This window comes from Dendropsophus ebraccatus, chromosome 10 (assembly GCF_027789765.1).
Source record: "Dendropsophus ebraccatus isolate aDenEbr1 chromosome 10, aDenEbr1.pat, whole genome shotgun sequence".
Classification (NCBI taxonomy): Eukaryota; Metazoa; Chordata; class Amphibia; order Anura; family Hylidae; genus Dendropsophus; species Dendropsophus ebraccatus.
The window spans coordinates 105,163,184-105,176,321 of NC_091463.1; the positions used below are offsets into that span (position 1 = coordinate 105,163,184).

Sequence of the window (13,138 nt, forward strand, 5' to 3'; positions counted from 1 at the left end):
CAGGTTTTTTGCCTGTGGTCACCGGAGACGATTCCGCAGAATGGAGAGATTGAGTTTTCTCCTGGATATGGAACTTTTTAATAATGGAGGCTGAGGGTGACACCAGAGAACAATGCCAGGGGCACAGCCCGTCCTACCAGTAGTGGGTCATGTGCTCAGCTGCTTCTTAAAGTGATTTTCCGTGTATAAAAAAAAAGATGGCTTCCTGGTGATCTCCTGACGCCCCGGCCTCCTGGAATGGTCAGGAATTCTGTATAATTGACAGTAATGTACGGTGTGACTATAGCATCAGGAGCTACCCCCACTAACATCAATAGAGCCACAGACCATACATACAACAGCTGAGACAAACCTTTCAAAGTCGTTGGAACCAGCCAAATCTAATGTGAATGCAGGGCTCCTAACTCTCCACACACCGATGATGACGGGGAGGATCGGACATGTTGGATATCAACTGCCTGATCGTTCTGGGGGGGAATCAGCTTCGGGGGTGAGGAAGAGGGTACTGGCAGCAGCTTTGTTGGTTGTTTGTTTGGATACTTTCTATGGTTGATTGGTTCTTAAGTTGTCTATTTTACTAGTTGTGTGGTTGGTTGGTTGGTTAGATAATTGCGTCTATGGTCGGTTGGCTCTTTGGTTCCCTGTGTGTCGGCTTATGTTGTCAGTTGGTTGGATCATTGCGTCTATGGTTGGTTGGTTCCCTGTCTGTCGGGTTATGTTGTCAGTTGGTTGGATCATTGCGTCTATGGTTGGTTGGTTCCCTGTCTGTCGGGTTATGTTGTCAGTTGGTTGGATCATTGCGTCTATGGTTGGTTGGTTCCCTTTCTGTCGGGTTATGTTGTCAGTTGGTTGGATCATTTCTTCCATGGTCGGTTGGTTCCCTGTTTGCTGGGTTATGTTGTCAGCTGGTTGGATATTTGCTTCTATGGTCGGTTGGTTCCCTGTGTGTCGGGTTATGTTGTCAGCTGGTTGGATAATTGCTTCTATGGTTGGTTGGTTCCCTGTGTGTCGGGTTATGTTGTCAGTTGGTTGGATCATTTCTTTCATGGTCGGTTGGCTCTTTGGTTCCCTGTTTTTCGGGTTATGTTGTCAGTTGGTTGGATACTTGCGTCTATGGATGCTTTGTTATTTGCCTGTTTAGTTATGTGATTGGTTGTATGGATACCTGCTCATGTGGTTGGTTCTTTACTTGTCAATTGGTTAGTTGGATATTTGTTTTTATGGTTGGTTGGCTCTTTGGTATTCTATGTTTTTGATTATGTAGTTAGTTGGATTATACTTCTATGGTCGGTTGGTTCTTTGTTTGTCGGTTATGTTGTCAGTCAGTTGGATAATTTCTTCCATGGTTGGTTGGTTGGGTCCCTGTTTGTCGGGTTATGTTGTCAGTTGGTTGGATAGTTGCTTCTATGGTCAGTTGGTTCCCTATATGTTGAGTTATGTTGTCAGTCGGTTGAATAATTGCTTCTCTGGTTGGTTCCCTGTTTGTCGGGTTATATTGTCAGTTGGTTGGATCATTGCTTCTATGGTTGGTTGATTTCCTGTTTGTCGGGTTATGTTGTCAGTCGGTTGAATAATTGCTTCTATGGTTGGTTGGTTCCCTGTGTGTCGGGTTATGTTGTCAGTCGGTTGGATAATTGCTTCTGAGGGTTGGTTGGTTCCCTTTTTGTCGGGTTATGTTGTCAGTCGGTTGGATAATTGCTTCTATGGTTGGTTCCCTGTTTGTCGGGTTATTTTGTCAGTTGGTTGGATTATTGCTTCTGAGGGTTGGTTGGTTCCCTTTTTGTCGGGTTAGGTTGTCAGTCGGTTAGATAATTGCTTCTGAGGGTTGGTTGGTTCCCTTTTTGTCGGGTTATGTTGTCAGTCGGTTGGATAATTGCTTCTATGGTTGGTTGGTTCCCTGTTTGTCGGGTTATTTTGTCAGTTGGTTGGATTATTGCTTCTGAGGGTTGGTTGGTTCCCTTTTTGTCGGGTTAGGTTGTCAGTCGGTTAGATAATTGCTTCTGAGGGTTGGTTGGTTCCCTTTTTGTCGGGTTATGTTGTTAGTCGGTTGGATAATTGCTTCTATGGTTGGTTGGTTCCCTTTTTGTTGGGTTATGTTGTCAGTTGGTTGGATTATTGCTTCTGAGGGTTGGTTGGTTCCCTTTTTGTGGGGTTAGGTTGTCAGTCGGTTAGATAATTGCTTCTGAGGGTTGGTTGGTTCCCTTTTTGTCGGGTTATGTTGTCAGTCGGTTGGATAATTGCTTCTATGGTTGGCTGGCTCTTTGGTTTTCTATGTTTCTGGCTATGTGGATGGTTAATTGTTTGGATGGATATGGCTTCAATGGATGCTTGGTTTATTGGTTGGTAAAATGAACTGTCTGTGTGGTTATCCAGGCGGTTTCAGCTATAGCCGTCATGCTTGGTCAGATGTCTTGGTTTGTGGTCCACCATGCCGACTTCCCTTTTAAATGTGATCCTCATCATGCTCTCCATCATGATCCGCCATAGCTGTATGACCAGCAGGATCACCTATACCGATTAGAGACCATCACTAAGCATCCTGTATATTACTGGTGACCTGTATGTCTGCGGTGGTGGACACGTGGGAGCACACCCGCCTCTGCACTATGACTGGATGTGACTGTAGCAAACCCTCAGCTGTGCGCGCTGTACAGGCCGTCCAGGTCTTGGGAATTGTAGCGTTTACTAGAAAGTTCCAGAACTCTCTATTGTCCAGTGTTATTCCTTATAGCTGCTCTGGGAGATCCCACTCATCTGGATACGGGGGTCACAGATTAGGAAGCTTAGCGCAGTTTACATGGGATTACACTGAGGTCCTCTCATTAAGCCGCCATGTGCAGGGAGCGCGGTGTTACATACTGAACGCGATGGCGTGACGCATTAGATCCATCAGCATTCACCGCGCCGTCTGTGATGAAGTGCGAGAAGCCGCGGATTAAACGCCACCGCAGGATTTTCCAGTTTTAGTGGTTTCACATAATGAAAGAGTCAGGTCAGAGATTACCGAGGCGCTGCCAGACGGAAACTACATCCTAATAGGATCGCTCACTTACCGCCCCCCCACCCCCCCGAATATTATAGGAGAATCACAAAATATAATACAATAAACCGATGGATCAGATACATCATATTGTATCCAGCAGGGAGGACACCACCGTCTTAAAGGGACAGTCACATAAAGTGAGAGGTCCATAGCAACCAATCACAGCTCCCATAGCAACCAATCAGCTGCCATAGCAACCAATCACAGCTAAGCTTTTATGTTACCAGAAGCCAAAAATATTTTTAAGCTGCAACTGGTTGCTATGGGAGCTGTGATTGGTTGCTATGGGAGCTGTGATTGGTTGCTATGGGAGCTGTGATTGGTTGCTATGGGAGCTGTGATTGGTTGCTATGGGAGCTGTGACTGGTTCCTATGGGCAAGCATTACCTTTTAACAGTAAGACCCCGCCATACAGCTACGTCATAGAGCATGAGGGAGGATATTATGGGGTGGAAGTGGTTTTTTCTCTTTGTACCTGACATGGCTGATAACAGGCATTAGCAGAACACAGGGGTCCCATCTGCACTGGTTTCTCCCCACCCACTATACTCCTGCCAGTCACCCCACTCTCTATACTCCCGCCTGTCACCCCACTCTCTATACTTTCGCCAGTCACCCCACTCTCTACACTCCCGCCAGTCACCCCACTCTCTATACTCCCGCCTGTCACCCCACTCTCTATACTCCCGCCAGTCACCCCACTCTCTATACTCCCGCCAGTCACCCCACTCTCTATACTCCCGCCAGTCACCCCACTCTCTATACTCCCGCCAGTCACCCCACTCTCTATACTCCCGCCAGTCACCCCACTCTCTATACTCCCGCCAGTCACCCCACTCTCTATACTCCCGCCAGTCACCCCACTCTCTATACTCCCGCCAGTCACCCCACTCTCTATACTCCCGCCAGTCACCCCACTCTCTATACTCCCGCCAGTCACCCCACTCTCTATACTCCCGCCAGTCACCCCACTCTCTATACTCCCGCCAGTCACCCCACTCTCTATACTCCCGCCAGTCACCCCACTCTCTATACTCCCGCCAGTCACCCCACTCTCTATACTCCCGCCAGTCACCCCACTCTCTATACTCCCGCCAGTCACCCCACTCTCTATACTCCCGCCAGTCACCCCACTCTCTATACTCCCGCCAGTCACCCCACTCTCTATACTCCCGCCAGTCACCCCACTCTCTATACTCCCGCCAGTCATCCCACTCTCTATACTCCTGCCAGTCATCCCACTCTCTATACTCCTGCCAGTCATCCCACTCTCTATACTCCTGCCTGTCACCCCACTCTCTATACTCCTGCCAGTCACCCCACTCTCTATACTCCTGCCAGTCACCCCACTCTCTATACTCCTGCCAGTCACCCCACTCTCTATACTCCTGCCAGTCACCCCACTCTCTATACTCCTGCCAGTCACCCCACTCTCTATACTCCTGCCAGTCACCCCACTCTCTATACTCCTGCCAGTCACCCCACTCTCTATACTCCTGCCAGTCACCCCACTCTCTATACTCCTGCTAGTCATCCCACTCTCTACACTCCTGCCAGTCACCCCACTCTCTACACTCCTGCCAGTCACCCCACTCTCTACACTCCTGCCAGTCACCCCACTCTCTATACTCCTGCCAGTCACCCCACTCTCTATACTCCTGCCAGTCACCCCACTCTCTATACTCCTGCCTGTCATCCCACTCACTATACGCTCTGCTAGCTGGCTGTATACCACACGTTGCACTCCTCACCTCTTACAGAACCCTCAGTATCTCAGATGGCATGTGCCCATTAGTGATATCCGATGGCATGTGCCCATTAGTGATATCCGATGGCATGTGCCCATTAGTGATATCCGATGGCATGTGCCCATTAGTGATATCCGATGGCATGTGCCCATTAGTGATATCCGATGGCATGTGCCCATTAGTGATATCCGATGGCATGTGCCCATTAGTGATATCCGATGGCATGTGCCCATTAGTGATATCCGATGGCATGTGCCCATTAGTGATATCAGATGGCATGTGCCCATTAGTGATATCAGATGGCATGTGCCCATTAGTGATATCCGATGGCATGTGCCCATTAGTGATATCCGATGGCATGTGCCCATTAGTGATATCCGATGGCATGTGCCCATTAGTGATATCCGATGGCATGTGCCCATTAGTGATATCCGATGGCATGTGCCCATTAGTGATATCCGATGGCATGTGCCCATTAGTGATATCCGATGGCATGTGCCCATTAGTGATATCCGATGGCATGTGCCCATTAGTGATATCTGATGGCATGTGCCCATTAGTGATATCAGATGGCATGTGCCCATTAGTGATATCAGATGGCATATGCCCATTAGTGATATCAGATGGCATGTGCCCATTAGTGATATCCGATAGCATGTGCCCATTAGTGATATCAGATGGCATGTGCCCATTAGTGATATCAGATGGCATGTGCCCATTAGTGATATATACGCCCGGCTAGCTGACTGTATACCACACGCTGCACTCCTCACAGTATCTGAGTATTATTATGATGCCGGGAGCAGCTGCTGATGTGAGACGGCATGTGCATATCAGTGATATATACGCTCAGCTAGCGGGCTGTATACCACGGGCTGCACTCCTCACCTCTTACAGAACCCTCAGTATCTCTATGGGTCCATACAGGAGCGCAGAGTGCCCACCATTATAATAATAGTGAGAGTTCTGGAAGAGGTGGGCAGTGTAGGACGTGGTATACAGCCAGCTCGTAGTGGAGGCCATCTCGGAAGAGAAGGGGGGGGAACGTTCAGCTGGGGAGCGAGGACGATGCTGGACATCACCGGGGGGTAAGAGCTTATTCCTCTCGCCTGAATATCATAACATAAGAGGACTGAACCTACCGATTTGGCTGTGGCCGATATGTACTGGACGACCATCTCATGTTTCCTCGCCAGATCTTTCTGCCGCAGCGGCGCTTTCTTCTCTTCATTCAGATTCATATCTTCCTGCAGGAGAGAAATCACAGAGAGGAAATAAGTATATACACCGCCACCTAATACTACCCCGCTATATATACACCCAGTGACCGCCACCTTATACTATTACAGAAAGTGACCGCCACCTTATACTACATCGCTATATACACACACACATACCAAGTGACCGCTACCTTATACTACACCGCTATATATACACACCCAGTGACCGCCACCTTATACTACCCCGCTATATATACACCCAGTGACCGCCACCTTATACTACCCCGCTATATATACACCCAGTGACCGCCACCTTATACTATTACAGAAAGTGACCGCCACCTTATACTACACCGCTATATACACCCAGTGACCGCCACCTTATACTACCCCGCTATATATACACACCCAGTGACCGCCACCTTATACTATTACAGAAAGTGACCGCCACCTTATACTACCCCGCTATATATACACCAAGTGACCGCCACCTTATACTATTACAGAAAGTGACCACCACCTTATACTACCCCGCTATATATGCACCAAGTGACCGCCACCTTATACTACCCCGCTATATATGCACCAAGTGACCGCCACCTTATACTACACCGCTATATATACACACCCAGTGACCGCCACCTTATACTACCCCGCTATATATGCACCAAGTGACCGCCACCTTATACTACACCGCTATATATACACACCCAGTGACCGCCACCTTATACTACCCCGCTATATATACACCAAGTGACCGCCACCTTATACTACACCACTATATATACCAAGTGACTGCCACCTTATACCATTACAGAAAGTGACCGCTACCTTATACTACACCACTATATACACACACACACATACCAAGTGACCGCTACCTTATACTACACCACTATATACACACACACACACACACATACCAAGTGACCGCTACCTTATACTACCCCGCTATATATACACCAAGTGACCGCTACCTTATACTACACCTTATACTACCCCGCTATATATACACCCAGTGACCGCCACCTTATACTATTACAGAAAGTGACCGCCACCTTATACTACACCGCTATATACACACACACACACACACATACCAAGTGACCGCTACCTTATACTATCCCGCTATATATACACCAAGTGACCGCCACCTTATACTACCCCGCTATATATACACACCAAGTGACCGCCACCTTATACTACCCCGCTATATATACACACCAAGTGACCGCCACCTTATACTATCCCGCTATACATACACCCAGTGACCGCCACCTTATACTACACCGCTATACATACACACAAAGTGACCGCCACCTTATACTATCCCGCTATACATACACCCAGTGACCGCCACCTTATACTACACCGCTATATATACACCAAGTGACCGCCACCTTATACTATTACAGAAAGTGACCGCTACCTTATACTACCCCGCTATATATACACCCAGTGACCGCCACCTTATACTACACCGCTATATATACACCAAGTGACCTCCACCTTATACTATTACAGAAAGTGACTGCCACCTTATACTACACCGCTATATATACACCAAGTGACCTCCACCTTATACTACAACACTATTTACACACACCAAGTAACCACCACCTTATACTACACCGCTATATATACACCAAGTGACCGTCACATTATGCTACACCTCTATATACACCAAGTGACCGCCACCTTATACTACACCGCTATATATACACCAAGTGACCGCCACCCTATACTACACCGCTATATACATACATACATACCAAGTAACCACCACCTTATACTACACCGCTATATATACACCAAGTAACCGCCACCTTATACTACACCACTATATATACCAAGTGACTGCCACCTTATACTACACAGCTATATACACACCAAGTGACCGCCAACCTTATGCTACACCGCTTTATATACACACACCAAGTGACCGCCACCTTATACTACACCGCTATCTATACACCAAGTGACCGCCACCCTATACTACACCGCTATATATACACACCAAGTGACCGCCACCTTATACTACACCGCTATATACATACACCAAGTGACCGCCACCTTATACTACCCCGCTATATATACTCCCAGTGACTAAGAATTATAATATGCTCACATGTAAGTACGGCATTATTATATGTCCATGTGTATGTCTGGTATTATATGTCCATGTTTATTTACAGTATTATAATATGTCCATGTGTATGTATGGTATTATATTATGACCATATGTATGTACAGTATTATAATATCTCCATGTGTATGTACGGTATTATATTTTCATGTGTATGTACGGTGTTATATGTCCATGTGTATGTACGGTATTCTAATATATTCATGTGAATGTACGGTATTATATTATGTCCATGTGTATGTATGGTATTATATTATGTCCATATGTATGTACAGTATTATGTGTCAATGTGTATGTACAGTATTATAATATGTCCATGTGTATGTACGGTATTATATGTCCATGTGTATGTACGGTATTATATGTCCATGTGTATGTACGGTATTATATGTCCATGTTTATTTACGGTATTATATGTCCATGTGTATGTACGGTATTATATTATGTCCATATGTATGTACAGTATTATATGTCCATATGTATGTACAGTATTATATGTCCATATGTATGTACAGTATTATAATATCTCCATGTGTATGTACGGTATTATAATATGTTCATGTGTATGTACGGTGTTCTAATATGTCCATAAGTATGTACGGTATTATATTATGTCCATGTGTATGCACGGTATTATATTATGTCCATGTGTATGTACGGTATTATATCTCCATGTGTATGTACGGTATTATATCTCCATGTGTATGTACGGTATTAAAGTGTAGTACACATTACTAAAACAGCCTATAAGTTCCCATCTCCATGGCTGCCTGGTGTAGGGGTACAGGTTCACAGTCAGGGGTTGGGATGTTACAATGTGTCAGTGAAGGTTTCCCTCAGCACTGAGAACACCCGAGGCATCGTACGAGTAACAATTCTCCCGTCATACCCTGCACACTCACTTCCCACTGTGCCATGTGGGTTTATAATAAGAGTATCTCCCCATAGAAGACTCATTTAGCGGCACACGGTGAGCACAGGAGATGAATCCATTATCCTGCCGATACTCGGTAACTCGGCTTCTGTCACATCTGTTTGGAGACGCATCTCAGCTCGTGGGGTCTCCAATCTGTCACCAGCGTTGTGTGAAATTCCACGTAAGCTGATCACGATGCTGAGCGCCGCTCGGTGGGACGGCAGGAGACGTGACTACCGCCACTCTATGGAATCCACAGGGCTACTGATTGCCCCTGCGTGTGGCCACCGTTCGCCATCAGTGCTCGTTGCCCAGGCGACATCTGGAGGAAAAATAACTCTGAGTGAGTAAGTTGTATTGATGGGATAATCCATTTACGTCCCTGAGGTCTGAAGCCTCATCCACTTCATGGAATCAAGAGATGAAAGAAACGCTCCAAGGCTGGTCGGTCCCAGTGGTCGCCAGCCTAAGGCTCCTCCACCATCACCTCACAAGACATTGGAGAGGCATTGAGATCACGGCACTGCTGGTTATGGTAAGAGAGGACCATATGATCTCTGGTGACTGTTTGACTAAGGGACTGGTGGATACATTGGGGAACCAATGTTATGATGAGAGGACCACATGATCTCTGCTAATCGTGGGACTGGTGGAGACGTTGTAGAGCCATGGAGATCACGGTAGGGCTGGTTATGGTAAAAAGGGACTGCATGATCTCTGGTGACTGTTAGACTAAGGGACTGGTGGAGACATTGTAGAGCCATGGAGATCACGGCACTGCTGGTTATGGTAAGAGGACCACATGATCTCTGCTGATCGTGGGACTGGTGGAGACATTGTAGAGCCATGGAGATCACGGCACTGCTGGTTATGGTAAGAGGACCACATGATCTCTGCTGATCGTGGGACTGGTGGAGACATTGTAGAGCCATGGAGATCACGGCACTGCTGGTTATGGTAAGAGGACCACATGATCTCTGCTGATCGTGGGACTGGTGGAGACATTGTAGAGCCATGGAGATCACGGCACTGCTGGTTATGGTAAGAGGACCACATGATCTCTGCTGTTCGTGGGACTGGTGGAAACGTTGCAGAGTGATTGAGATCACGGCAGGGTTGGTTATGGTAAGAGAAGACCACATAATTTCTGCTCATTGTGGGAATGGTGGAGACATTGTAGAGCCATGGAGATCACGGCAGGGTTGGTTATGGTAAGAGAAGACCACATAATTTCTGCTCATTGTGGGAATGGTGAAGACATTGTACAGCCATGAAGATCAAGGCACGGTTGGTTATGGTAAGAGAGGACTACATGATCTCGGGTGACTGTGGGACTGGTGGAGACATTGTACAGCCATGAAGATCAAGGCATGGTTGGTTATGGTAAGAGAGGACTACATGATCTCGGGTGACTGTTGGACTAAGGGACTGGTGAAGACATTGGAGAAGCATGGAGATCACGGCACTGCTGGTTATGGTAAGAGGACCACATGATCTCTGCTGTTCGTGGGACTGGTGGAAACGTTGCAGAGTGATTGAGATCACGGCAGGGTTGGTTATGGTAAGAGAAGACCACATAATTTCTGCTCATTGTGGGAATGGTGGAGACATTGTAGAGCCATGGAGATCACGGCAGGGTTGGTTATGGTAAGAGAAGACCACATAATTTCTGCTCATTGTGGGAATGGTGAAGACATTGTACAGCCATGAAGATCAAGGCACGGTTGGTTATGGTAAGAGAGGACTACATGATCTCGGGTGACTGTTGGACTAAGGGACTGGTGAAGACATTGGAGAAGCATGGAGATCACGGCACTGCTGGTTATGGTAAGAGAGGGCCCCATGATCTCCGCTGATTGTGGGACTGGTGAAGACATTGGAGAAGCATGGAGATCACGGCACTGCTGGTTATGGTAAGAGAGGGCCCCATGATCTCCGCTGATTGTGGGACTGGTGAAGACATTGGAGAGGCATGGAGATCCCGGCACTGCTGGTTATGGTAAGAGAGGACTATGTTATCTCCGCTGATTGCTGGACTAAGGGACTGGGTGGAGACATTAGCCAACATCATATTCCATGGTTAGATACATATTATAGTATGCTGGAAAGAATTGTAGCGCTAACACTTGTTCTTCTCATAAATTATAGAATACTGGAAAGCATCCACCTACAGAAGGAAAAGCAGAAAGAACCCGCCACACATCTAGGCACGGCCATGGGCTCCTACTGCCCTCCGCCAACAAAAGGATCTGGCATGTCTGTTCCTTCCCTCCCGAGAGGATGGCCATCGGGGGTGGGTCAGGAGGCCCCATGGATGATTTTTCACATGGTTTGGAAATGTAACATGCATCGCCAGCTTTAGGGCTTTCCTCATGTCCGTTTGGCTGGTGAGGAGGATCTTCTATGCTGCAATCTCTTTCTTGGCCAAAAATTGGTCAAGTGTTTGGTCTGGAGCGTCTGGAAAGATCCACTGTTTCCTAAAATATTCCTATCTGCTTCGATTTGCTCCGGCACGTTGCACACATCAGTGTCAGATCTTCTGTCTGGTTGTGAATCCTCACGTTGCTTCTGATCTTCCCCCCAGTAACCTCTCACTGTGTCCTCTTGTTCTGGAGTTTAGTTTTTTTTTCTTCTAAAAACCCTTCCCTCCTGACCCTTATATAGTCCTGTAACATATATAAAGGTTTCCATCATGGCACCCCTTTCCCTTCTTCCTCCTGTAACATATATAAAGGTTTCCATCATGGCACCCCTTTCCCTTCTTCCTCCTGTAACATATATAAAGGTTTCCATCATGTCCTCCCTTTCTCTTCTTCCTCCTGTAACATATATAAAGGTTTCCATCATGTCCTCCCTTTCCCTTCTTCCTCCTGTAACATATATAAAGGTTTCCATCATGTCCCCCCTTTCCCTTCTTCCCTCCTGTAACATATATAAAGGTTTCCATCATGTCCCCCCTTTCCCTTCTTCCTCCTGTAACATATATAAAGGTTTCCATCATGTCCTCCTTTCCCTTCTTCCTCCTGTATTATATAAAGGTTTCCATCATGTCCTCCTTTCCCTTCTTCCTCCTGCAACATATATAAAAGGTTTCCATCATGTCCTCCCTTTCCCTTCTTCCTCCTGCAACATATATAAAGGTTTCCATCATGTCCTCCCTTTCCCTTCTTTCCTCCAGACTTTACAGATTCAAATCCTTATAACTGATACACACTGCAGACCCCCTGATACTGCAGACCCCCAGATACTACAGACCCCCTCATACTGCAGACCACCTGATACACATTTGGGGTCAGCAGCAGCACCACCACCACTATGTGCGGAGGTCAGGAGAAGAAGAGGAAGCCACATTAAGGAGCTGTACTTCTTGGTTTGATGATGCTCTGATGATGTCACTGCCCATATATGGACATAAGACCCATGACATCATCAGATCTGTCCCAGGGCAGCCAGGTAGCTGGGCTCTGTAGTGCACCTTCCTCCTCTTCTCCTCGGCACCGGTATTGCTGACAGCTACCCGGCGCACATCTACCAATATACGTTACGATTACCATCCAGAATGTGTTGCAGAGCTCCAGATCAATGCTGATGAGCAATCGGCTTTCCATGAGGCCGGATTAGAGAGGCGGATAGAAAATACCAATTATGTGATTATTATTATTATTTGTGTAAGAGGAAGGAAAATGCCTCGTGATTTGTTTTAATTGCATCTAATATCATCCATTTATTTAGCCTTATTGCACACATTAGGAGATATATTTAGCTGCACTTACGGGGTTTTTCGTTTGTTGGAAATGACTCCGTCCGCTCAGACTAAGTGTACGGCTATCATAAATACAAAGACCGCGCAATTAGCATCATAAAATCGCTTTGGAAATTATAGCCTCAAACTAATGACGTAATGGCGTCCTCTAATGTAGAAGGGATTAATCCAATTGTGTCCTTACAGTATGGAAGCTCACTGCAGCCTGGTCCCCATCCGCCGGGTGCCACATACACCAGGGACACATGCATCTCCAATAGTATGAAAGTAATATATCAGGGGCTGTACAGGAGGGACACATG

At 46.7% G+C, this 13,138-nt stretch overlaps 1 protein-coding gene across 5 annotated transcripts in view; it reads right to left on the reverse strand.

Annotated features, from left to right (window-relative positions):
* The window catches only part of DIAPH2 (diaphanous related formin 2), a 984,664-nt gene that overhangs the window by 916,771 nt on the left and 54,755 nt on the right, over window positions 1-13,138 (reverse strand). For all 5 annotated transcript variants that reach the window (XM_069985741.1, XM_069985740.1, XM_069985739.1 and 2 more), the window contains one exon: window positions 5,934-6,038. In XM_069985741.1, coding sequence (XP_069841842.1) covers window positions 5,934-6,038 — 105 coding nt within the window. The remainder of the gene's footprint in view (window positions 1-5,933; window positions 6,039-13,138) is intronic.